Source organism: Dermochelys coriacea, chromosome 27 (genome assembly GCF_009764565.3).
Source record: "Dermochelys coriacea isolate rDerCor1 chromosome 27, rDerCor1.pri.v4, whole genome shotgun sequence".
NCBI lineage: Eukaryota > Metazoa > Chordata > Testudines > Dermochelyidae > Dermochelys > Dermochelys coriacea.
The window spans coordinates 13,050,977-13,077,459 of record NC_050094.1 but is presented as its reverse complement, the minus strand read 5'-3'; the positions used below and the strand labels follow the sequence as shown (position 1 = coordinate 13,077,459).

Genomic DNA, 26,483 nt, shown 5'->3' with positions numbered 1-26,483 from the left:
GCGGGTTGTGCCCCCTGCCTGCTGGCAGCACATGTACTGCCCTCCTGGGAGGCCACCGGCCCCTCACAGGCTCCGGCCCAGCGGGCAATGGCTCAGGGCTAATGGGGCCCATAGTCTGCGCCCAGCGGGACTCTAAGGATCGTGCCTCTGGCTTGAACCCAGTGCCCAGCTTGCCAGAGGCTGCAGTGGGTTTCCTCCAGTGACGTGGTGCCCTCTGGTGGTGCAGTGTAGTCAAGGCACATTACTCACACCAGAGTGGGGCCCACCGTGCCTCAGGGGCTAGCTGCCGGGCTCTAGGAATGCCGCGCGCACTAAGTATGCACTAAGTGCATTATTGGCCGTGCACAATAAGTGCCCTGAGGAGAACAGTGGCGTTGGAGGAGGGTTTCCTTGGCCGTTTCTGACGGAGGGGGCAGGACTGGAATAGCAGAGGTCTGTGGGTGAGAAGTGGGGGCAACCCCCACGTTGTGGATAAAAGGGAATCATTCCCAGACTGTCTATGGCTCTGAAAGCAAACACAAATCATCCACGGAGTCACAACAAAAGCCCCAGCATGGCTCCAGCTGCCCTGAGCCACTGGCTGCTTCTGCGAGGAACTGGGATTAATTCACTGAGCTGGACTTTTGTAGGCTCGGCTTGTCTCTCCTAGCAGCCCAGTCATTTCTTCCAGGCCTTTCCCTGCGGTGACCTTCCTCTGTCTCTCCCAACTCGGTAGGGGGAATTGGTGGTCTGTGGTTAGAGCAGCTTGGCCCAAAAGTTGGGGACCTCTGTGATGCAGGATCAGGGCTTGACTGACTAGCACTTCCCTTCTGGGTTTCATTCTCTGCTTACGGGACTGGACCCCTGGCTCCCTGCCCATTGGTCCTGCCAGAGGGTAAATCACGAGAAGTGGCGCCCGGGGAACGCCGAGGGATGAAGTAGGGTGCCCTCAGGACCTGGTTTAGATTGGTGTAACTCAGGCTGTGACTTGAAGTTAGTCACAGGCTGTTTTGGGTGTTTCAGGCCAGGCCTTTAACGAAGTCCTGCCATCCCTCCAGCTGCACTTGCTTTCAGTGACAGTGTACATGCCTTGCTCTGGTTTTGCAGCACCCCCTGCTGGTCACAGGCAGCAGCACCTGTACCCAGTACTAGCGTATAAGGTTTCAAAGTTATTGGTATTGAAGTAATGTCTACCGGCCTCAGTCTAACCGAGCCTAAAGCTGTGGGATAAAGAACCCTGATCAACAACTTCACTCCTCTGACACAAGGAACTCTGCGCCATAAGGATAAAGCTAGTCGGTGCTGATACCAGAACTTTCACAGGGCTGGCCTGAGAGTGGAACGAACTCCTCCACCAGTTAAGAACCATCACAAACCACCCACCTCCTGCTCCAAAATGGTGCGTTTGTCTTCTCTGACAAACCCAGGGCATTGATGCTAAAAACCTGCCAAGCCAAGCCCCGGCACATGCTGCTCCTGGGGAGCAGAAGGGAGAATTACCGTGACAGATGTTAAGCACCGTGACGAATGCCCAACTGGAAGGCATGCATGCCCTAGTGTGGGGAGCAGGTTATAAGAACCTCTGTGGAACAGAACAACTCTGTGGAGCACAACACTGGTTTTGAGGGTTGCCAGCTGCCAACCTTGAAATACTTTCTTCTAGCAGAGACAAGGCACAGGGAGCAGCTGTCAGAGCATCAGGAGACCTCGGCCCCGTATGTGGAAAACAAGGGAAGAAATAGGACCCCAGAGAAGCACTTGCTACTTTTGCGGGCACTGTGTTCATACACAACAGAGGTCAGGTGTATTACTTACAAATGGGGCAGAGGGCAGGCTGCAAGGAGCAGTTTCAGGGATGAACCTGCTAAGTCTCTAGTTATAATGAGAAGCCTTGAGATTAACCTTGAGCCAGGGTGGTTTTTCAGGTAACACATTGTTGGTAGTGTACGAGCGACAGCATAACCAGTAACTAGAGCAAGGGAGACCAGGAATCCTGACTGGCACTCTTGGGAGAAAGGTACTTCCCTTCTGTCACCGCATCTGCAAGCTTCAGGGCTTCCAAGCCGTTCCACCCGCCCCACTGTGAAACTGAAAGCCGCAAAACCACACACACGTGCAAGGTTTTTTTCCAACTTTTATTTTAAAAGTCATAATTGAAGCTTAACAAAGTCTTAACCCATTATTATTGTGAGAGCTGCGGCTCAGCCATGGTCTGTGTAGCAGTAACCACCACCTACCCAGCAGCAGGTCATGCACACAGATGCACCCAGAAGCAGGTAAGAGGTTTGGTAACAGAGCTCAGGAGGTTTAATTCATTAACCCCTTGTGTGCTTCCCATGCCAGGTGCAGCAATGACATCCACCACAAGCAACCTTAAAAGAAGTTTTATTGGGAATTGGGAGGGTGGGTTTCCCTTAATAGGCTGATCTCTTGGGTGATGGTTGCAGGGGAGCACTTCCCTCTGCAATAGGCAGAGGGCGATATAGAACCTGGGTGTGTCTCCGCTTCCCCCTCCCCCCCCATACGTACATGCAGATAGTTTATAAAAGAAAGGCAGATTCTGGATTGTAGCCACCAGAGGATGGTTTCTATCAGACAGGATATTCCCTGTGGGAAAATAAAAATACACTGCTGTCCCCAGAGGATCATGGGAAACCGTCATCGTCATCCTCTGCCATTTCCTTCGCAAATTCCAGGTCCTGCTGCTCACGCTCCCGGCGCTCCTGGAAGGCAAAGGCAGGGCATGTTCCTAACAGGCCGACTGCAGCAGTGGGACTGGGATGGCTCAGGGCACTGGTAGCTGAGCTGCTCGGAGAGGCTGCCAGGACAGCAGTGACCGAGAGAGAGGGGGAAGTGATGGCCATTCATGTGAAATGAGTGAAGAGAAGGTTCTGTCCAAACCACAGCTGGCACCAAGGACTGGGCCCCTGACAGAACTCCTGGCTCGCCACAGAAAGGTTCCCACCAGGGCAGGGATGGGGCTCTTGGCACAGGCTCGACACGGGTACACAGCACTGGTTGGGAGGAAAGTGTCACTCCTATGGAGGGTTGCTAATGGGGTGCTCAACCCCTTCCCCCCACAGGCAGGAAACCCAGAACCCAGGTGGGATCTCACCTCTGCAGACTCCAAGTCCTTGTTGTAAGACTTAGGTGGGAACCTCATGGCCTGGAAACACAAACAAAAGGGGATCAGTGAGGGACCACCTTGGCCAGGGCCACAGGGCAGAGGCAAGGATCACACAGGCACCTCTCACAGGCTGTAGAGACATTTCCAAGCAAGCACTGCAGCCAGGGGTCATGCTCCTTGCTCCATCAGCAAGTTCCAGCACGGCCAGTTAGGTTGCCTCACTGACAGGACATCAACCTTCAGATGCACCTCCCAGGCAGTGGAGCTCAGGATGTGCTCACAAAGGTAGCGCATGTTTTGAGGCCTCATGAGCCTACCCAGGGAATCAGCTCTCGCTCCCAGCAGCTGGAGCTACAGTGCCGAGAGATCTGCCAGAGATCGGAGGCTTTCACAGCACTTTGGCATGAATGAGGCCTCCCAGGACCCACGTGGGAGAGCTTGCCGTGATCCCATTTTACAGAGGCAATTCAGTAGAGTGGCAAACAGAACCCAGGAGTTTTGTCTCCCAACTCCCGCTGCAGTGCACTGTATTTGCTGGCAGAGTACAAAACGGGGTGTGTTTAGAAAACGGGAATGTGGGGTGCTCCTGGAGGGCAGAGGGACCATGCTTTGAACTGGTGCCCCAACAGAGGATTTGGGGGTACGAGGGAGAGGAAGGAGAAGAGCCAACCCATCACCCCAGAGGGGCCTGAAACCTGCTGGGGGAGCTTCTGAAGGCCTGAGGCTTCTAAGTCACTCTGCTGCACTCAGACATCTCAGGAGACCGGCCCCACCGGGACACCTGACCTAGCACCCGGATAATAGCTACCTTGACAGACATGTTGTGGATGTCGAGGCAGAAGGAGATCCTTTGATGGAAGGCAAGCTGAGGCTCCCGTGTGGAGTAGATGTCAATCATCTCTTTGGACTGGACGTAGCCTTTCTCGTGGTTAATGCTGGCTTCGATCACACCGTCCCGGATGGCCTACAGCCCAGAGGCAACAGTAATGGCAAGGGGCCAACCTCGAAGGCTGGTGTCCGCATGCGCAGAGTGCCCAGGGGTCAACAGCCGGGGATGGCAGCATGAGCACTTTGCACTTAGGAAGCTGAGACTGGCTCCCACAGGACAGCGAATTGGCTTGTCTGTTCTCTCAAGCCCTGAGCACCTGTTTTTTCTTGGTGCAACATCCCTTGGTAACGATTGCTCAAGGAAGATGGGTAGGGATAAGGCTACGCTTTGGGTCAGAGCACCCTGGCATGAAAGGGGTTAATTGGGATGCAGGCACTTGGAGCTGCTGATGGCCCAGATCCCAATAGTAAGAGGCTGGTGACAGCCCCTTTTGGAGGAGCAGAGAGCTGGTTCCACAGGGCCTGAAAGATACAGGACCAACCCCTCAGGAATCAGACAGTTAGCTCTGTGGTCCCTGAATACTGCAGGGAGAAGGGGCCAAGGGCTAGATTTCTTACACTGATCCCTGAACCTGTGCTTCATCCCAATGACCCACCTTGGCAACAATGAACTCAGCATCCTCCGGGCTGTCCAGCTGCAGTTTCTGAGCAATGTCGGCCAGTGCGATGCGTGAATAGGACAAGCTGATCATGCGAACACCTGGAGGCGAGAGAAAGAACAGGAGCTGGAGAGTGTCATGGGGCCACAGATACACTGAATGAGCTGGGAAGTGGGTGTGATAGCGAGAGGCCTTTTAAACCAAGCAGCACAAGGAGACTTAAATGCACACTGCTCTCCTTTGCTGCATTAAACGATAGGAGCAAGCCACAGAGGCTAGTTAGCCTAAGACATGGCATTGGCAGCTTCTTACCTGTTTTAATCACATTGTGTCTCAGCCGGATGATAAGGGTATAGGTCCCATCTGCCTGAAATTTGTCCGCAAACTGATCCAGGACCTGGTTGAACTTGGCTAGGTTACCCGTCCGAACAGCTGTGGGAACATATAGCAGACGGTTGAGAGAAAACAGAGAGAGGAAAAGATCTGCTGAAGTCACAAAGTCAGAACAGGAACAGAACCCAGGAGTCCTGTATACCAACCACTCAACAAACTCCTTCCTGACATGTAAAGGTTCTAGTAAGTGGAATTTTGAGGTTTAAGTCATAAATGCCAGAAATAAAACAGGAGACAGTGCCCTTTATTGATGAAATGTTAAAAATATTTTGCTCCTTCGAAGAGCACATTATCTCAATTTATAATGACGTGGCGACTTCTGGAGACCAACAATTTCATAGATTCCAAGGCCAGAAGGGACCACTGTGATCGTCTAATCTGACCTCCCGTGTAACACAAGCCAGAGAACTTCCCCAAAATACTTCCTTTTAAACTCGAGCATGTCTTTAAAAAAACAACCACCACCACCACCACCACCACCACCAAACTTGATTGAAAAATTGCCGGTGATCGAGAATCTACCACAACCCTTGGTAAAGCATTCCAATGGTTAATTACTCTCACTGTAAAAAGTAAGTTTTACTCCCCCAGCCAGGGATCCAGTGAGATTAGAACCCAGAACCATGGGCACTGGAAGCAGGAGCAATATCCCTTGGTCATCAAACCAGTTAACGGAGCACAAAGTTACTGAAAATTATCTTCCATTCTGAAAATTTTGCGCATGTGGCTCTGGAATCAGAAGTTGGCCATAGCAACATTAGCACATATTTTTTAAGTGCACTTTTATCTGTTGCACCACTATTTTGCTAGCCTAAAAAAACCTAACCATGAAAGTGACCTTTGTTTGTGAAAATATGGTTATGTAAAAAAATGTCTTTGTCTTATGTAATGAAACTGTCAATGTTCTCATTGTCCATACAAATGACTAACCTTTTTTAAAATCAATCTACACCTTTGGTCTCTGATGTCTTGTGGCCATGAGTTCCACAGGTTATGACCTGCATTTCCTTAGAACTACATCTTTCAGTTTCATACAATTTCTCTCTGTTCTTGCAGCATGAGACTGCATAAATAAAAGTGTGCAATTTACCAGCTGCTGTCACTATTTGTCATTTTTCATGAAAATTTGAGAAGCTGTAGCTAGACCAAATGGTAGGGCACAGAACAGAAAGTTGGGGTTCCTGGATCATCCAACAACAGATCATGAAGCTTTGGGGAGCAGCCAGAGCATCCTTACCCTGTGTCAGGAGAAAGTAGGGCATGAGTGACCTCTTGAGGGAAGGCTGTCTGAACTGGAGTCTGTCCGGGATCTCGCCCAGCAATAACTCTACCACGATGAGCAGCTTGTGGACCTTAGGCGGAAAAACAGACACAAGAGACTATGAATCTATCAGAACTGCCTTAGACACAAAAAGGAAGCAAATTCTTCATTAGAATAGACTGGCCGAGAAGCTGGTGAGAGCCCCGAATCCTACCCTGGCTCTGCTCCTCTCCATGGGCCAGATGACGCATAGTGCCTGCACAAGCGCCTGCCGCACATCCACCCAGAGGTGCCCCCAGAGGATCACGCACGCACCCACTCACCGTCTGTTTGAAGCCGACCGCTGTGTGCTGTGGTGCCTTCCGCAGGGCATTCGTCATGGTCCGCCGTGCTTCAGAGTACTCCAGCTGAATGGCTTTGATGCGACCTGGAAGGGAAGGGGAAGCGGGAGTTACAGAGGGACAGAAACTGTTTCAGAGAGAAGTTGGTTTAACTGACAAAGCCCAGCCCAAGCACTGGGACTTTCGCCCAACCTGACACAAACTGCTCATCAAGTCAACTGCTCCATGCCATGCCAGCCGTTTGGCTGCTCTAGTTAGGTGCAGTTTGAGACTGACAGCACTTGAGGTCACATCAGCAACAAGCAGATCTGTGTTCCGTTGCCTCAGCTCCAAATGACTACAGGAGCTCCAGTCTTTCAGAGAGCACACACTTACGTACTCTGCGTAGCGGGACAGCAGGATGCGAGCAATCTTTACCTCACACCTTCCCTGCCCAGGGCAGCAATGCCAACACCTCTTTGCACAGCCATAGCCCTTCCATCAGCTCTCAAAGCCTCACACCCACTTCTGTTCACTAGCATGTTGATTACTACCACGGCCCAGTGTACTCCCTGGCAAGAGGGCCACGGTCTGTGGCACAGTCCCTGGATTTTGTAGCACCTGGTCTGGAAACTGGGGCTGCTTCATTTAAATTTTAGAACAGAGATTTTGAATGTAATTAAACGTGAACATTAACATGATCAGCAGAGTGGCCCCTCGATTCTCCAGTTTCCATTCAGTTCAGTTTTACTTGCCCTGCCACTTTCACTTGCCGACGTTTTTACTGGTGATGCTGAGTGGCACTGCAAGAGTCCAGGGAAAAGCTGGAGGTTTTGGCAGCTGCAGAGGGGGCTGTTGGGGACTGTGGTATTGAGCACAAAGCAGAGAACAGTGCTGGCATTTCCACCACTCCCTTTGTGCGCAGTTATCTCCCCCCAGAGATAAATGTGGCAGTTCACCACTCTCAGACCTATCATTTCAGACCTGCAGACAAGACTATAACATTTTATGCTTGGTGCATGTTGTCCAGCGTTTTCTTCCCATTTACTAGGGCAGGACGTGTAGATTCTGGAATACAATTCTGTGGCAAGGGGTAGATCCTGTGGCAAATTCCATTGCCAAAGAATTGTGACATACACATTAAGCTAAGTATTAGCCCATTTTACAGATGAGGAAATGGAGGCAGCGATTATACGATTTCCCAGAGGACACAGGGTCAGTGGCAGAACCAGGAGAAAACCCTCTGAATCCAGACCCTGGCACTAACCACGTGATCACACTCCTTCCCTAGCCCCAGGAACAGAACTCAGGAGTCCTAATTCTAGTCTCCTGCTCTAGTCACTAGACAACACAACAGTAAAGCAGCTTGCAGTGGCATTGCTGCCTCTCACCTGTGTAATAGAGGTACCTGGCCCACTCGTTGTTATTGGCCTGCTCAGGAAAAACTGATTTGGAGACGAGCTTTTCTGCCTGGTCATAGAGGTTATAGTGAAGGTAGTTCCTCAGCAGCAGATTCAGGAGGGTGGCCTGACCATCTGCGTCATGACGGAGGGTTGCCGTCCTCAGACGGGCATGCAGGAAACTTCAAAAGAGGGTGGAGAGGAAAGTCTGTCAGAGGGGAGGGAGGAAGCTGCAAAAAGGGGAGAGCACAAATGTCCTCAGAAAGGTTTTGATCCTAGCTAATGGCTGCAGTGCCATTAGGCACCAAAAGGCCCTTTCATTTCTGTATAGGCAGGCTCCGGGAGAATGCAGCACACAGGACTGCAACTAACCTATCAGACACAGCAGCAGCCAGCCCTACCTCCTGACCACATCAAGTTTATTCAGGAACTCGTAGCTGCGGGAGTGGTAGTAATAACACTTGGCCACCACCAGATCGAGGGCTCGGCGGTTCTGAGGACTGATCTTCTGCATCAGGTCATCAGATACTTTCTGGGCCTGGGGAAGGAAAGGAGAAAGGTCAAAACAGACAAGTTGAGAGAGAGAGAGAGAGAGAGAGAGAGAGAGAGCACGCGTGCGCTAGCAAGCTCACTTGTGAGGAAACACAGGAGGGGAAGCAGTCAGAAGCATTTTGGCTGTGGGAACTTCCATTAATCTAAATCCCCTGCCCCTAAAGCATTGGTAACTTCCAAGGGCTGTATCTCAGCCAATCCCTTTGGGATGGGGTTAAAATAACTCCAGGGAAGCTCTCCTAGCAGGGCAGTAAGACATGAAGTAACTAAATGGAGGCAGCGGTATTTTCTTTGCTGGCTAGCTACTAAGCCTCCACCGGTGCTTAGGCTAGGATGGGACACGAGCTCTGCCACCATCTACCTGTACTCAGCTCATGGGAACAGGGAGGCAATGAGGAGAGCACTCAGGTTCTGACCCTACAGTCTCATGGGCCATGCACACCCAGTACTTGGATTTCAGTAGCAGGATGGATCTCTCCAATGCAGCATGCAGGACAGTCCTGGGGTTTTACCTCTGGATATCGTTTACTGTTCATCAGGTAGATGACTAGGAGCAGCTGGAGATAGGTTTCCACCTCTGGCAGGAGGGGGGCTGAGGCTGCCTTTCCTGTCCGGGGACGGAACTGCAGCTCTGCTTCTGTGTCCATAGGCTATAGAGAGAGACCGAGATGTGCTGGATCCACAGCTCTGAAGTCCTCTAGTAATTCACAGAGGAAACTCAACATGGATGTGCCATCCCCATCCCCAATGACTGTACCAACTTCCCTGCCTGCCTCCAGTCTGCCTCAATCTTGACCTGGAGGGATCACCTCTAGGAACAAAGGAGAGTTCAGTCTCCATGGCCCACTCAGTCTTTGCTCTCTCTGCTGAGGATGCCAACACAAGCCAGCAAATGCCCACTGTGATTTTTCTTTGATACAGACACAAGCCAGCTGGGAACTGGATCCAGTCACTGCCCCCAACTCACTTCCCAGGCACTCCTGAGCAATCAGGTTGTAATGTCTGAACACTCCCTTTGGGGTCTCTGTTCCCCCCTGCCCCATTACAACAACACGTTCTCTGCTACTAAAAGCCCCGGCATCTGCCGAAGCAGAGTCACCGCCCCAACTTCAGCAACCTCCTCTGCCCCCATTGCAGACTCACCTCCTCCAGAAAGCCCAGCAGGAAGTCCCGCATGGTGCTGTTGGAAGTGAAGAAGCCATTGATGGCTTTATGGAGCACGTTGGGGTTGAGTCGGCGGGAGGTGGAGGGCAGAGCCCGTAGGGCACGCAGGACGTAGCGAGGCTCCTTTCCAGACACGGCCTTCTCAAGCTGCTTCACATGCTCTTTGATGTCTGCATCAGCACAGGGAAATCCTGCTAGCACTTCACCCCTGGCAAGTGCTCTCACAAAGGAGGCAAATCCTAATATCTGATGATAATATTGGTGATACCCCTGCTTCCTATCTGAAGGCTGATATGCGCTTCTACCTGCTCATTTTAATATCATGTTAAGGAGAAAGCCTCAATACCTCAGGACATAAGCCACTCTCTAAGTGGGAGGAGGGGGGGAGATTAGGAAGAAACTTTCCCTAGAGGCAGGTTATCCTACATCCGTCTACTACAGGTTTCTTGCATCTTCCTCTGCAATCCCTGGTGCCGGCCACAGTGAGAGAAGGGATACCGGAGTATCATTTATATTACAATAGTACCTAGGAGCCCCAGTGATAGACAAGGGCCCCACCGCACTAGGGACTGTGCGAACACAAACCAAGTAGATGAACGTTGGGCTGATCCCGTTGAGTACTGCCTTCATCCTAATTACAGAGCAAGTATTATAACCATCTCAGGCTTGGGTCGCAGCTTTCACACGGAAGCGTCCCACTGCACTTTGCGAGCAAGCTGACAGATAAGCTAAACATTGGGGTCCCTTTATGTGCCACTTGGGGTGGAGGGGACACAGACGGTGCTGGCTGTGCCCGAGAGTTCAGTTCACCCAGATCTACCACAGACTTTCTGTCACCTTAAGCGAGCCACTCGGGGTCTAATTTTCAGGAGTGCCGAACATCCGCCGCTCCAGCTGAAGTCAATGGGAGCGGACCCCGCTCACTGCCATACAGACGCCTGCCCTGCATCTCCCTGGGCCTCTGGGAGAGCGCGACCAGGACGCTGCCTTGCCTGGCAGCGGGGGCGAGGTGCTCAGGTGTGCGGTGACGGGGACCGTGGCCATCCCGACGCCACCATTTCCCAACCGAACCATCAGCCCCCCCACCATCCCTCTCCCTACAAAGGCTTCCCCTGGGACTCAGGGAAAGGGGGCAATTCACAGAGCAGTGGGGTGGGGCACCCGGGCCTGGCACTAGCCTCCCAGAGGGAAACAGCCCCTGTGACTTGGTGGGTACCGAAGCCCAGCCCTGGCGGGTCCCCCCCCCCCGGCCCGTTCCCCGCCCCCAGCCTCAGGTCCGCCATCGCCGCCTCCCCCCCCCGGCCCCACCCCCACCCCCACCGGCCCGTTCCCCTCCCCCCCGGCCCGTTCCCCACCCCCAGCCTCAGGTCCGCCATCGCCGCCTCCCCCCCCCCGGCCCCACCCCCACCGGCCCGTTCCCCTCCCCCCCGGCCCGTTCCCCACCCCCAGCCTCAGGTCCGCCATCGCCGCCTCCCCCCCCGGCCCCACCCCCACCGGCCCGTTCCCCTCCCCCCCGGCCCGTTCCCCGCCCCCAGCCTCAGGTCCGCCATCGCCGCCTCCCCCCCCCCGGGCCCCACCCCCACCGGCCCGTTCCCCTCCCCCCCGGCCCGTTCCCCACCCCCAGCCTCAGGTCCGCCATCGCCGCCTCCCCCCCCCCGGCCCCACCCCCACCGGCCCGTTCCCCACCCCCAGCCTCAGGTCCGCCATCGCCGCCTCCCCCCCCCCCGGCCCGTTCCCCTCCGGCCCGTTCCCCTCCCCCCCGGCCCGTTCCCCTCCCCTCTGCCCCTCCCCCTCCGGCCCGTTCCCCTCCCCTCTCACCCTCCAGCGTGACAGCGTCGAGCTCCCGCTGCGGCGGCTTCTCCCCGGCGGCGCCGCCGGCCCCGTCCGCCGCCTCCTCCTGCATCTCCACGTCCGGGGGCCCGGGCGGCGGCTCCTCGGGGGGCGGCTTGGCCTTGTCGGCGCCGGGGCGGCGGCGGGACGCGCCCTCCTGCTTCATGGCGCGGGCGGGGGGCGGGGGGGGGGAGCCGGGCCCGGAGCTCGCGCCGCTCGCGGTGACGGTGCAACAATCGCGGGAGGAGGCGGCCGGCTCCGCCGCGAGGGGTGCTGGGAAAGGCCAGGCCCGGCCAGCCGAGCCCAGAGAGCGGGCGGAAGGAGGAGTCAGAAGCAGGCTGGAGAACCGAGCGCCGAGCGGGTCGTCACAGCTCTGGCCGCGCGCCTCGGCTCAGCCCCGGCGGCCGCTTGGCGTCTCCGTGATCACTCGGGTACCTTCCGGCTCCGCTCGGGAATCTCCGTCAGCAACTCGGGTACTTCCGGCTCCGCTCGGGAATCTCCGTCAGCAACTCGGGTACCTTCCGGCTCCGCTCGGGAATCTCCGTCAGCAACTCGGGTACTTCCGGCTCCGCTCGGGAATCTCCGTCAGCAACTCGGGTACTTCCGGCTCCGCTCGGGAATCTCCGTCAGCAACTCGGGTACCTTCCGGCTCCGCTCGGGAATCTCCGTCAGCAACTCGGGTACTTCCGGCTCCGCTCGGGAATCTCCCTCCTATTCGGGTATTTCCGGTGTCGCTGTGACGCCTGAGGAGCTCGGCGCATGCGCGCCCCGGCTTTTTTCTAGTGGGCTGGGGCGGGTTCGGGCGTCTCCCGGGCCGTGCGCCCCCAAAGTGCCCCCCTCTGACGCGAAACTTGCTCCCTCAGAGGTTTACGCCGTGTGCACCCCTCCCCCCAGGGCCCCCCTTAGACTCCCTTCAGCTGGGGATACCCCCTCAGGGACCCCCACCCTCCCAGAGACCCCCATTCCCCCCTTCACCCTCGGGACCCCCCCAGAGACCCCCCTTCACCCCTGGGACCCCCTCCCTCTCAGAGACCCCCCATTCCCCCCTTCACCCCGGGACCTCCACCCTCTCAGAGACCCCCCCTTCACCCCTGGGACCCCCTCCCTCTCAGAGACCCCCCAATTCCCCTTTCACCCCGGGACCCCCTCCCTCTCAGAGACCCCCCTTCACCCTTGGGACCCCCTCCCTCTCAGAGACCCCCCCTTCACCCTTGGGACCCCCTCCCTCTCAGAGACCCCCCATTCCCCCTCTTTGCCCCCAGGACCCCCTCCCTCCCAGAGACCCCCCCTTCCCTCCTTCACCCCTGGGACCCCGTCCCTCTCAGAGACCCCCCTTCACCCTCGGGACCCCCTCCCTCTCAGAGACCCCCCCGTTCCCCCTCTTTGCCCCCAGGATCCCCTCCCTCTCAGACCCCCATTTCCCCCCTTTGCCCCTAGGACCCCCTCCTTCTCAGAGACCCCCATTCCTCCCCTTCATCCCAGGGACCCCTTCCTCTCAGAGATCCTCATTCCCCCCCAAAGGCCTCCCCTTCACCCCAGGGATCCCCTCCCCTCAAAGACCCCCATTCCCTAGGCAAGACCCCTTCACCTGGGGAGATTCCCCCCTACAGGGACCCCCCTTCCTTCCAGTGACTCCCTCCCTCACAGGGACCCCCTTCCCACAGGAGGATCTCTTCCCCCTCCCCCCAACAGTGACCTTCTTTCTTCAGGGGAAACTCCTCAAGCTCCACTGCTGCTCTTGGTCTCCAAAAGGGTGAGGAACTCCTGGCCCCCCTCCCCTTTCACCTTTTGTTTGTTATTGGGGTTGTGCCCCAGCCTGACTGCGGCCCCGTTGGGCTGGGTGCTGCACAAACACCTGGCAAGATGCAGCCCTTGCTCCAGCGAGTTTCCAGTCCAGGTCTCAAGAAGAGCTTGGTGTCTCCGCCCAAGGCAGCCATGGTGCCCAACAGTAAGCGCTCGTGGGTGGTACTCACTGCAGGCATTAGAGCTGTTATTAGGAAATGTTTTTTCATCCGGTTGCAGAGTTTTGCATGCGTCTCTGTTAAAAACATAAGAAGAGCCAGACTGGGTCAGACCAAAGGTCCAACTAGCCCAGTGTCCTGTCTTCTGACAGTGGCCAATGCCAGGTGCCCCAGAGGGAATGAACGGAACAGGGAATCATCGAGTGATCCATCCCCTGTCACTCATTCCCAGATTCTGGTAGAAACAGAGGCTAGGGACATCATCCCTGCCTATCCTGGTTAATAGCCATTGATGGACCTATCGTCCATGAACTTATCTAGTTCTTTTTTGAACCCTGTTATAGTCTTGGCCTTCACAATATCCTAAAATTGAATGGAGTCCACAATTTTTCCTGGCCTGGGGTGGTGCTGGAGTGAAGGGATGCAGGGTAGCAAGTCACCCCCATGCCAAAAGCAGCAATATCAGAATGTTACACTCCTTATGGTTTTGTGGAGCTTTGATCACAACTTCTGCCCATGTGCCATGACATATTGTAAATATGGCCTGATCTATGTTAGAAAAGTGATGCCAGTCTAACCGTATGGTTTGAAGTGTGACTCTGTAAACCAATATTGTTATACCAATGTAAGTGCTTGTGTAGACAGTTATACCAATATAAAGGTTCTCAATAATGGTATAGCATATTTCACTTCCCAAACCAGAATAGGCTATACCAATATAAGCCCTTTTATACTGGTATAACTGCCTACACTAGGGAAGGGTTTGCTCCTTTAACTTTATGGGTATAGTTAATGTGAAACTTTCTAAGGTAGACAAGCCCATGGGGTACTTTATCCAACAGACTTGAGTTCACCCCCCCATGGACCTCAGGCCCTCTTCTTTGCAATATCCCCAGGGGTCTCGGAAGGAGTGCAATGTGTGATTAGACAGGTGTAAGGTACCTGGAATTCAGAAGTAACGTAAAAATTAAGAAAATATTTTGAATTGCTCAGCTTATCAGTGAATAGATACTTGTGTTTAAAAACATCTGCCATAACCCTACAGAAAGAGATTGTTTTTATTTGCATTTTAGCAGTGCCCCTCCAGTCAGGATCAGGGCTCCCTGGTATATAAACAGTCAAAAAAACCATCCCAGTCATATAAAAAAACCCAAAAGCCAACCACCACCAGTGCAGTACAAAGAGGAGGAGGATATAGAATGTAAAAGTAACTAAAAAGGTTTTCAGATAGTAGTAGAAACACAGACAAAGACTATATTTATTGTGCATTGTTTAAAGGTCAGTTTGTTTGGACTTCATTGCCTTATAATTAATTTGGGGTGCAAAATGCACTTGTTACTAATAACAGGTTTGTTTTTTGGCAGCTACTTCAAGATTAAATGTGAAGAAGATAATTGATGATACACACAGAGACACTGAGTTTTATTAATACCATAATCAAAATTACAGAACTACAAAATTGTAGGGTTGTAGCTGTGTTTGTCTCAGGATATCAGAGAGACAAGGTGGGTCAGATAATATCTTTTATTGGACCAACTTTGGTGGGTGAAGGAGAGAAGTTTTCAAGCTACACAGAGCTCCTCTTCTGGAGGAGAACTCTTGTAGCTTGAAAGGTTGTCTCTTTCACCAACAGAAGTTGGTCCAATAAAATATATTACCTTACCCACCTTATCAGAACTAGAAAAACAGGATAAAGATGATGTACCTCCGGCAGCTCCCGGTCAGTGGTGCAGCCGGGGTGCAAAGGCAGGCTTCATGCCTGTTCTGGCACCGTGGACCGCGCTGTGCCTGAAGCGGCCAGCGCCAGATCCAGCTCCTAGGCAGAGGTGTGCAAGCAGCTCCGCCTGGCTCTGGCCCGCAGTTGCTCCCCCAAACCCGCCCCCAAAAGCTCCTATTGGCCGGTTCTGCCAAAATATGGCAGACAAGCTCATGACATCCTGGGCCATGGGTTCTCGTGAGAGAACCTGTTTTAATTCTTGGTTCTGGTTTCTCACTTCCTTTGGCTGCCAGGCAACTTGCAACAGTCTCCTTCTCCCACCCACTGATCTAGAAGCAGCATTGAGGAGACATAAAGAGAGTCTCATCCAGATCAAAGTAAGGTTGCTACAGTGTGTGGGTGTGTATAAAATTGGGGATTCTTTTTGTAGAGAAAAACTCACTTCCCATAATCAACCTCAGGAAATCTTTTTTTCAGTCTTTCTATTGACATCCCTTCTAATGTGAGGAAAGGTGTCATGTCTAGTCTGATCTAGACAGAAGATGTAAAGCATACAAGGCTACATACAATGCACTGAGGGCTGAGAAAGCAGCCAGGTCGCTAGTCCCAGTGAAAGAAGGTCCATTTCTCTGCAGCGTTACTCCACCCAGCTCTATCATTGCCTTGGTTATGTTCAGTTCCTCCTCTTGCAGGGAGGAGACCAGCTTGGCATCCAGGATGAAAGCTTCTTTCAGGTGCAAATCTTGCTTCAAGATGCTCTTGACCTTTGCAACAACAAAGAAGCAAAATCAAAATGTTAAATCTCTGGCTGCTACAGGAATAAGCCTCTGTTAGAAATCACCCATAGAACTCCACCAGAGTCACTGCAGTGGATGAATAAATGATCTCTGTCTTTCAGTATGCAAAGTGCTCTGAGATTCTTCAAGGTGAAAAGTACTGTGTGTAAATGTGCATTATTAGAACTAAGATTCTTATTTTCTATTAAGATCATGGTAAATACTTATTTCCAATTTTTCCTGGATTAGTTTTTCCCTAAAAGTGAGTATTTTGCCTTTAAAGCAGGAGCATGACATACCAATGCAACCCACAGCTATGTTCTCGCAGTAACTGCTGAGTGAGGGTAAACCTGGGTGTGATGGGGAGGACTAGGCCATGAAGCCCCTTGCTGGAGGCCTTGTGGCCCTGCCACACTCTGCCCCAGAAAAGGGCAGTAGAGAGGTCCTCCAAGATGCCTAGAGTGGCTGTGTGGGAAGCAGCCAATGAGGGACCAGCAGGGCAGTATAAGCAGAGCTACAGGGCTAGAGAGAGTTTAGTTCCTGGCTAGAGCTGGAGGAGGGTGGCTGGTGCTCCAGGCTGGCTGCTGGGACTCTGCAAGGACAAGGCCCTGAGGTAAGGGTGAAGAATGTGCTGGAGCCATGGGAAAGTGGCCAAGAGAATTATAGCAGCAACACCGTTTATTTAAAGGGATGTTATAGATGGCTGCTATCTACAGGGCCCCTGGGCTGCAACCTGGAGTAGAGGGTGGACCTGGGTCCCCCCACCAGCTACTGGGAAAGTAGCCTGGACTTTGAGGCACCCCAGAAAGGGAACTGAACTGTAGTGGCCCAGCTGAAGAGCTGGGGCCAGAAAGGCCCTGAGAGGGTGAAGACACTGCCTCCAGTGAAGGAGTCTTGGGGCACTGTATTCTGGAGCAGGGATAAACAGAGACATTATAGAGGGCACTGGGAGAAGCCCTGTTAGATTCGTATCCTGAAAAGGGTTTGCTTTGCTTTTATCTCACAGAGAGACTGTGTATGACTTGGCCAATGGGCTGAGTCAGCAAAGACCCACCACAAACAGAGGGAGAGAGTGGAAGCACTCGGGCAGGGGGTGCTCACGAGAGGTGAGTGCAACCCCGTTACACTGGATAACAGCATAGCTAGAACATGCTGAATTCAAATTACAAAGTAATTTCTGTTCATCTCTCAAGGAGAATAAAAATGCCAACAATTGGTAGGGTTGCTTCTGTTTAGTTTTTTTAGACATATCCTGTATCTGCAATCTAGGCGCCACCCATTGCTTCCTGGGTAGATGCCATGTGTCCCTCGGTGTCAGAAAATTTGGGGCTCCGTGTATTAGTTGATCTCGCTGAAAGTGGGCAGTTATGGTCCCAGCCTTGTCTGAAGCCTGTAGTAACCCTTCCTTTGCATCACTTCAAGCTGTGATGTTGCTGCTTATGCCCTGATCTAGTCATAGCTTTGATTTAAAACCACAAAAGGGAAGACTTCATTGAGAGATGTGTGGCGCTGTTTTTCACTGGCGTTCTCTCTCACCAGCTCAAGCTGTTTGGATACAATCTGCTTCTTCACAGACTGTGCCAGCTGCAGTAACTGATCCTCAGTTAGCTCTGGAAAAGAAGAAATCATGTGAGGAAAAGGGTTTTTTTCTGGGCAGTATAAGGATAAGTGCAGAGGGTGGACAAGTCCAGGAGGATAACCATCAGTTGTCTGCACTCCCTTCTGATGATCTCAAAGCACTTTAATAATTTGACTAAATTAAGTTTTACTATCCTTGTGAGGGGGTGAATGGTTGAAATCACTATTCCCATTATGCAGATTGGGCAAGACACTTCCTCCCTTGTCTGCACCTGTGCTGCCCAAAGTCACAGAACAAGTGGTGGCAAAACTGAATAGAACTGGAGAGTCCTGATTCCCCCACTCCTGTTACTTAACCACCCTTTCTCAGGTTCTTGCTGAGGTTTCAGGTCCTCTGTGTGTTATATTCTGGGTTCCCCAATGCATTGTGTTTCCAAGTAGGTGCCTCAATATGAGGATTCTGCTAGGAATCTCACCATAACGGGATGTAAAGTCCATCACAATGCTATATCTGGCAAATGGTACGCTATATTAGTTGGCACTGTCTGCCAAAAGCAGGTCCAAATTCTCAGCGGACTCTGTACCCTGCCCTAGCCAAAAATCTAAGGAATGTCTGAACCATGCGAGTTCTCCTTCATCGTTCATTCTGTTCTTCGTAGGCAGACTCATTTCTTACATATTGGTGTGGTTAGGTGCCCCCCATTAAAATACCCAGAATTTATTCTTACCATCAAGTGCTTGAAGAGTGTAGAGAACCGGCCCAGCAAGGTAAAGATTTATGTTTCCTGCAGAATCCTGTAAAGTGTTTAGCAAGTCTTCCAAGTCTGGATTCTCACTTTTTAGTTCACATTTATCAGCATCTTCAAAAGCCTCTTCTAGCTGTGGGTTGGGGAGGGGGGGGGAAAGCTTCAGGACTGAGGATTGGAGGCTGCTGAGAGAAACACTAATCCAGCGTGGTCATGTGAAGTACTGAAGTATGCATCTGACTGTGCTGGGAGGAAAGCGGTGTTGGGTGACCACATTTTTCCTAACCTCAGTTATCTACTGTAGCACAACTGGGGATTAGGGGAGTTGAATGTTCATATTTGCTGCTGTAAGATACAGGATGCTGGATGAAATGGTCCATTGGCATATTCACATGTAGGAATTTCGGTGTGCCTTTTAAAATGATACTCATAGAAGTTAGATGAAAGAGGCCTACGAAGTAATTCTGCCCATCTTCCTTCCAGAGCAAAGCTGGAGTTTCGCGTTTAGTTTATCTACTTGTATGGCAATGGGGACCAGATCAGAAGGTGTTGAACTGACTGGTCACAGGATAGGAAGGACATCTGAGTGGGGGTGGGAGGTCTTTGAACCCATAATGACTGAAAAAAGGAGCTTTACCTTGAGTTTGAGTTCTTGCAAGAGGTTGATGTTTATTATCATGGCTATGATTGATTTTAAGAACTTGGCACGCAGATCTGTGGACAACTGTGAGAGCTCTTCACATTCCTTTTCAACTTCTCTCTGCAGGCCTTCCATTCCTCCATCTGAAAACAGCGTAGGAGAGTCAGAATGCAGGATTCCCTGCTTGTCCCAGTTCAAAAGGGTCAGATAGGACTCAAAATTTAGATTTGGAAAACTTAGATTTGGAAAGGCTTCTGTGACTATTCAGAGAATCACACATCGGGTAATTTTAATAATACTTTGTTCTCAGTTAATGCCTCCTATCCAAGGATCTTAATACGTTTTCTTATTAAAGTGAATATTTTTCTATGTTACAGAATTAACTTGTCCAAAGTCACAAGATGAGTTAATAACAGAGCTTAGAATAGAATACAAATCATCTCATTCTAATTCCTTCACTGGAAAAAAGATTAGTCCACTAAAATATTTGCAAGCTATAGGTTAAGGGTAGTCTATATGAAATGCACAGCAGCATAAACCATTGCTTTGTCAAGGAATTTTGTATGATGATTGTCAGGTTTACACCACTTTACATTAACAAGTAGAGTGAGAGATTAAATTGTTACATAATGACATCAAATTTTTGTTTACAAAAAGAAAAGGAGCACTTGTGGCACCTTAGAGACTAACAAATTTATGCATCCGATGAAGTGAGCTGTAGCTCATGAAAGCTTATGCTCAAATAAATGTTAGTCTCTAAGGTGCCACAAGTACTCCTTTTCTTTTTGCGAATACAGACTAACACGGCTGCTACTCTGAAACCTGTCTTTTTGTTTAGACATTCTGACGCTGCTTTCTGATAAGTGAGAAATATCCAAATCACATGAAAGTCAACATAAATTGTCACTGTCTTATATTTGCCACTTAAACTGTGTCAATTTTGATTTTCATGCTGCGACATCTGGTGAAATTTCAAATCCTGCATATGAGATCTCTGTATGAGATGACAAAAATATACCTTGTGAGCATGGTTCCCCACTCCTTTGAACTTTGTGTCATCACTTAAACCTGTACAAACAATGTGTGTGCATCACTTAACACCTGTTCAAAATGTATGTAAAACATTTTAGTAGGTATGAGTAAGTTTTGAATTGGTAGCGTTTTACATCCATTTTGCACAGGCGTTTGTGACTGTAAAGGTGAAAAATTGGAAAGCAGTCAGGTCCTGAAACTCAGTATACAGTCCAGAAACACATCTTTATAACCTATGTGGTGCAGACATCAAGCTATGGAGTAATATTTTTCAAGCTGGCTTGTGGGAATTTGCATAGTCTGTGGGGACCTTTCTGGTAGTTTAGAGTGAAATGTTCTGAGAATCAAGCAGTGGGATGTCAAAAGAGGTGGGTCTGTGAGAGGATTTCTTTGTTATGAAGTGCTCTACAGAGTGAAAAATCTGGGAAATCTATGCATCTCTAGGTGGCTTCCCTTAGCAATGACTTATAAGGTCAGAACAACCTGAAATGATTTGTCTACATTGTATCCAAATGTCAGATGAGGATGTTATAAAGAGCTACCTACCTGGGGAGTAATCGGATTCCTCTGTTGGAGCTGTGAAGGCAGAGAAGTGAAGGAAAAAATAACATAGAAGTTGAGCCCTTGTAATTATGAATTGTTGTCAACACCAATGTGCATTTATCTTTACTCCACTAAAAGGACTGTGTCAGTATAAAGGGTACGTATATTTGAGGAAAGCCATTATCCTTGTTAATAAATATAATTTTTCATGAACTGGCTAAAATAAACACTCTGGAGCCTTGTTTACACTAAGGAAATTTTCAAAAAAATTCCCACTGTTGCTAAGATTTGTTCAGCTACATCCGTATTAGCAACATTGGGGCTTGTCTACATACAGATTGCACTGGTTTAATCTGAGAGTTTAAAAACAGATTAAACTGGTGCAAAGCCCTGCAATGGTTTAAAACTGGCTATATCAATTTAGTTTGCCCCTATAAATGTAGTGGTGCAAGGTAAACGGCTCTAAGCCAGGATGAAATTGATATGTGTCCATACACAAAGTTACACTATTTTAACTAAACTGATTTAAAAATCACGCTTTAGAGAGCAAAGTATTCTGTTTACCATCTGCAACAAATGTTTCATCATCTGGATAATGGGAAATGCCTGGGAAGATACAAAAAGGGAAATGACCATTTATAACCTTTTGAAGAGTTATTTGATGCCTCAGGTTTTCACCAGCAGTATTTAAGCCTGAAAATACCCCTACCCCACTTCCAAATATCTGTTACATCTTGGGAAATTCATTTCTAATGTATTGCTTTTTTTCCTCCCAGAGTGGATGAGTTTTGTGGATGATGCTTACCCCATGATTCACTTTGAATAATTAGTGGCTTGATTCTGAATGCCAAGACACAGTCCTTAGGGATAACTATGACTCTCTGGCTGCCTCTGGTGCCCTGGTTCATGGAAAGAGGAGTTAGCGAGCTCACACAGCATAGAGATGTGCTAAAAAGAGGGGGCTGTTTCCTCCCCCCCATTTCCTGAATCTAGATAGAAATTGAACCTTTAATGAAAAATGGACATAGATCTCATTCAGAATGCTGCCTTCTATGGTACTGGACTTGGAAAATGTGGTCTCCTCCAAAGCCTGTACAGCCTCGTTGATCACGTACAAGTTCTCTCTGCGCTTCCTTAAACCCTCAATGAAGGAATGGTCCATGTTGATTTTCCTAAAAAAAAGAAGTGAACTCTGCTTCGCTATTGAGTTTCTTTCTGTAGGTTACTGTACAGTCTTGACACTGGCTGTCCTTATTCTTGGATTTGCCACTCTGGGGGCACAAAGCAAGAGGAAAGCTGGCTTAAGTGTCCACCAGGGAATTCCCCTGATCTAAGCAGAATCCCTGAGTTCACAAAGTCGTGGAAGCCTCTATTCTATCTCCTTTCATAGTGCTGATGAGAGGTGCGGCCGGGGAAATGAGATGTGGCCCTGTTACAGCTAGTCTCAGCAGCTGACATGGGCCCATGGACAGCTGCTGCATAAGTTAAAGCAGTCCTTCCTTCCCTCCCATTTCTGCCAGCCTCACCTTTCTCCTTGTAGCAACGTGAGGTCTGCTGGGCTGACCTCTACTCTTTTCACCTTGATGGACTTCCCTTGGTAGGTGCTGGCAGCTCCTGTCACTTCAGTTCTCACAAAGTCATCAGGCGTCTTAATAGTCCACGCTACTGTGCCATCAATGCAATCCTTAACAGTGATTGAGCGTGAATCCTGGACATCTGGGGTGGGGGAAGGGGGAGAAGAGAAACCCTGCAAGAGTTAACACATTCTCTTTGTACCACTAATATGTAATTATGGCCCATAGCTCCTGTGCACACAGGAAGGATGAGGCCTCACAGAGTTCAGACACAAACAGCATAGTTCCCTAGCCAGTCGCTGAAAGAAAACAGCGTCTTCAGCCCTGGATGCTGCAGGCAGTGTTGCCACACTGGACAGGTGAATACTGTGGGAAGACTGGCATTACCTAGATTTCTGCTGTCCTGTCCTGGTACCAGAACATCACAGAGCCGAAATCCTGTTTTGTAGTAGCGGTGCTGAATCCTCCATAATCTCTTTTTTGGTTTCCTTCGAACGAGATTTAGGGGTCTGAATTGATCTTGGTCGATAAGGCTGCAAACTGGGATCAGATCTCCATCGTGATCCAGCTGCTTTGCCAGGTCTTTGGTTACTTTGTGAAACATCCTGTCTGCAGCCTGATGTACCCTTTAACTGAAGCGAAATGTACTTTTACCTTAGGAGGCAAAGACAAGTGAAGCAAACACATCTGAAATCAACTGGAGGTTGCAGCAAGGTATCTTGCTCTTTGACAGCAAGTTTTACCGGCTCAGAGCTAAAAAAACAAGCAAAAAACCTAAGGCCATGTTGACCAAAATTATGTTGATCTAGTTTATGCTGGCATACAGCCACTGTTGTTGTTAAATCACTTGTGTGAGTGCACACTGGGATTGTTGTGTCAGCAGTGTGTGTCCTCAACAGGAGTGCTTGCATTGATTGTATTGTCAGGGGGCAACATTGTGGGACAGCTCCTGGAAACCAGTAACAGTTGATGTAAGCAAGAGGGTCTGCATTGACACTGTGTCCACCTAATTACCTTGACTGTGACTCTATGCTGCTTGGCGAGGTGGTGTTACTAAATTGGCGTAGAGACGCACTTACATTGGTGAGAGCCAAATTTAAGTGAAGATGCTGCCACAACTAGGTTGATACATGGCAATGTAGAAAGGCCTAAGCTCCACAAATGGCCTGTGGGATGGGCCACTGTTATTACACCCAGTTAGAGAGACGTGATTTGCCCTAGATCAGACACAGTGAGTCAGTTCAAGAGTTGTGAGCAGGATCTACGTCTCCCAAAGTAGGTTCATTTAATTGTATCCTGTCAAACTCTATACTTTCTGATCATGGGTGGGGAGTGGAGCGCCCCCCCCCTTAGGGAAAGTGAGCCCTTGGCTCTGCCCCTCCCCCCCCATGACCTCTCCTCATAGCTGGAGCCCTGAAACCCCCTTCCCCGCAGCTGGAGCCATGAGTCCTTCCTCCCAGCCAGAGGTGTCCTGAACACCCCCCCACCCTGGTCTGCTCAGAGGAGCCCCACCTCCGCTCTCCTCCCCAAGCTGTCCCAGGGAAAAGCCTCTCATTCTTGTCCGAAGAAGCTTTTGATATGCCTCATGCAGGTTCCAGGGTGGCTGAGGAGGTGATATTTGCTACTCAGCTTCCTGGGTTCATCAGTCATCTTTCTCAAGACCTGGGAGATTACTGATGAACCTGGGAACCTGGATACAATATGTCGCCTCAGCCATCCGGAATCTGCATATCAAAAGCTTGCTGTCACTGGCATTTCACAGAGAGGGAAACTGAAGCATAGAGTAGATATAACTTGCCCAAGGTCACAGAGCGAGTCAGTGGCAGAGCTGGGGATAGAGCCTGGAAGTTTTCACTTCTGGCATCTTGCTCTAACCACTAGACTCAGAGCTAGCAATCCACAGCCCAGTGCCCTAGGGAAAGGCAGAGCAGTCAAAGATCTGGACAACAAACACTGATTAATGGATGCTGCATATAATAATTCCAATACAGAGATTTAAAAAATGATTCAGTAGTTTTTTTGGTATTGTAGAGGGGGAGTTCACATAACTCCTCACACAGGTTTGGAGACATCCTGTCTAATTCTGTGCCAGTTCCCCCAGCATGAACATACAGGACTGGCTGTTGTTAGTTTAGGTCAATAATAGGGAGCATGGAAGCTGAAAGCTTCCCTATCCTCACAGCTGGGAGTTAAACATCTGGCTGGGGCAGAAAGGAAACAAGTGCCCTTCAGGCAACATCCCTTTTCGGGTCTGTCTCATGAGCTCACCTCTACCCCCACTTTTCTCTGTAGTTTGACCATCATCTGAAGTATTAGGATGTGGAGGGCATAGTAAAGGACGAAGTAAAATGATTTTAATTTACAAAACTAAACTTGCCCAGACACAAAAAAGCTATGTGCTTTTTCTCTGTGCCCAGTGAAATTTCCCCTCATGGCTAGGATTCAGCACCTATGAAGAAGGAAGGAAGGGTTGCTCCTCCCCACCTTTATACTTCAGGTTAATACCGTCCACCCCTCCTGGAAAAAAAAATCACTGTTCTTTTCTTCCAGTGTTTTACAGAATTTGCTTTACTCATAGCCCATAAGTGGTAGTTCTTTTTAAAACCAAACACTCCACTAGCATGGATTTGTTTAAAGAGCAGAAAGGCACTGATTAGAAATCAAATGGGGCAGGGTCTTTTTTTTGCGCTCCAGTAGAACAAAGGAATAGCCCTCCCCCCATTGGTATTACCCTAAACTTGCATCATTATTACAGTCTCTTGATTAAACACTTACCACTCTGCCGGAAGACTTGGTAGACCAGTTTGTTAGTGGTGTGATCAGCTATGTCTCTCGTCATCTCAGCATGGCCTCTTATAGTTTCCTTTTTCAGCAGTTGAAATTAAAAAAAACAAAACGGATTCCTCTGTACTTCCTGTGACAGTTCAGGAAGTGGTTGCCTGAACTGACCTGCTGAGTGTGGTTTTTTTTTTTTGCTTTCAATTCTGCCTCCAAGTAGCTGGTCTTCTTGTTTTTTTCCATCTCAGCATTTTGGCAAACTTTCTGCAAACTCCTGATTCGCACTGCTTGTCCTGTGTCAGGCCCAGAGGCTGTACTGTGGACTTGGACAAAGTGCCTCCTCCAGAGTTCTACAATGCCACTTCAGGGTGTCATCTACAGCAACTACAGGCCCCAGCAGCATGCACTGCTCAGTATGGAGCCTTGTGAGAGAAGCAGATGGGCGGAAGTGGAGTTGTGGATTGCATGTTTTAAACCCCATCAGTTGTATATACAAAATTATGTGCATACTTTATACTTTTAGGGTGACATCATATAAGAAAGGAACCTAGACAGATAACTCATTCCCTCTGCAGACTGTTTAACTGACTCTTTAAATGGGCAAAAACTGGACCTCCAATGTGAAAATACCCCCAGGCTCAGATGGCAGAAGCAGTGTGAGGGGCATTTGCTTATGAAAAAAAAAATCTCTCCAGCTGGGCAGGGAGGTGAAAAGCAAGCTTGAGAACCAGCGTGCACACTTATGATACTCCTTCGACATTCTCATGATCAGGCTTTTAGAGTTTGAACTCTTTGGGCAGCATCGGTTTATTTGTTCTGTGTTTGTACAGCACCCAGTTAGTGTGTCTGCTGTTGCTCCCTGCCCAGTTACTGCTGCTTCCCCACGAGTCCCACACAGACCTGCCTCCAGCTATAATGTCCAGCAGTCACAGCCTGTTCCACATGCGGCTCTGCATCCGTTCCTGCCTCCAGCACAGCTCATGTCAGCTTGGCCACTTCCTCCTTCACCACCTTTCCCTTCTCTGGCCTCCGGCTCGGGGAAAAGGGACATGCAGTGGGGGCTGGCGGGAGGTGTAGTCCCCTGCATAGACCCAGCTATGTCACTGTGATGCCCTGTACCTTGGGGGAACACCCTACACCCCCATGTTCATCCTTATGATTGTGTGGTACCCAATGCAAAGTTTGTCATGTTGGGTGTCTTTAGAAGGCTCATGATTCACTGAGCATTGTTGTTACAGTAATGTTATAGATTGTAATTTCATGTATATAGTTATGAGGCTGAAAAAGTGTTCTCATGGCTTAAAACACGCCCAGGCAAAACTCTCCAGGAGCGGAGGGGCAGTTCACACCTCACCAGGGCACGTATGGGACAAGCCCAGCCCAGCCCAGCCCCACAGGAACAAAGGACACTGGCCTAGGCAGCAACAAAGGATCTATTGGACTCTCAAGTGAGTCACACCCCCCTTCCCTTGATCAGTTTGAGACTACGATGAAGTAATACTCACCTGACTGTGAAGGGGGGGCAAAGCCAAGAGGGAAGAAAGGGAGAGATGTTTGCCATGCTTGCTCTCTTCCACCTCCATCTACAGACACCACCACCAAGTGACTGAAGCGCTGATCAAAGG

General features: G+C 50.1%; 3 protein-coding genes across 4 annotated transcripts; 1 reads left to right on the top strand and 2 right to left on the bottom strand.

Moving 5' to 3' along the window:
• Positions 1-2,348: 2,348 nt before the first annotated feature.
• PSMD3 (proteasome 26S subunit, non-ATPase 3) lies at positions 2,349-11,780 on the bottom strand. Its single transcript, XM_038385694.2, has 12 exons — positions 11,502-11,780; positions 9,663-9,853; positions 9,032-9,169; positions 8,369-8,505; positions 7,959-8,149; positions 6,571-6,674; positions 6,224-6,338; positions 4,906-5,025; positions 4,591-4,694; positions 3,915-4,070; positions 3,095-3,145; positions 2,349-2,702 (listed from the first exon to the last, which is right to left on the bottom strand). The coding sequence occupies exons 1-12, from the start codon at positions 11,677-11,679 to the stop codon at positions 2,625-2,627; spliced, it is 1,563 nt and encodes a 520-aa protein (XP_038241622.1). The 5' UTR covers positions 11,680-11,780; the 3' UTR covers positions 2,349-2,624.
• Positions 11,678-24,600, top strand: LOC122457584 (basic proline-rich protein-like). Its single transcript, XM_043503245.1, has 4 exons — positions 11,678-12,180; positions 12,262-13,461; positions 16,974-17,073; positions 21,285-24,600. Exons 1-2 carry the CDS (start codon positions 11,678-11,680, stop codon positions 13,268-13,270), a joined length of 1,512 nt encoding a protein of 503 aa, XP_043359180.1. The 3' UTR covers positions 13,271-13,461; positions 16,974-17,073; positions 21,285-24,600.
• Positions 14,753-25,829, bottom strand: LOC119848892 (gasdermin-A-like). 2 transcript variants are annotated; one of them, XM_038385243.2, is made up of 10 exons: positions 24,856-25,829; positions 22,033-22,222; positions 21,513-21,678; positions 21,312-21,405; positions 21,071-21,112; positions 20,510-20,539; positions 18,929-19,074; positions 18,274-18,424; positions 17,504-17,577; positions 14,753-15,955 (listed from the first exon to the last, which is right to left on the bottom strand). In XM_038385243.2, exons 1-10 carry the CDS (start codon positions 24,917-24,919, stop codon positions 15,713-15,715), a joined length of 1,200 nt encoding a protein of 399 aa, XP_038241171.1. In that variant the 5' UTR covers positions 24,920-25,829; the 3' UTR covers positions 14,753-15,712. The 2 variants fall into 2 exon arrangements, with proteins under 2 accessions (XP_038241171.1, XP_043359270.1); XM_043503335.1 differs by lacking the exon at positions 24,856-25,829 and adding an exon at positions 22,468-22,684.
• Positions 25,830-26,483: the final 654 nt, after the last annotated feature.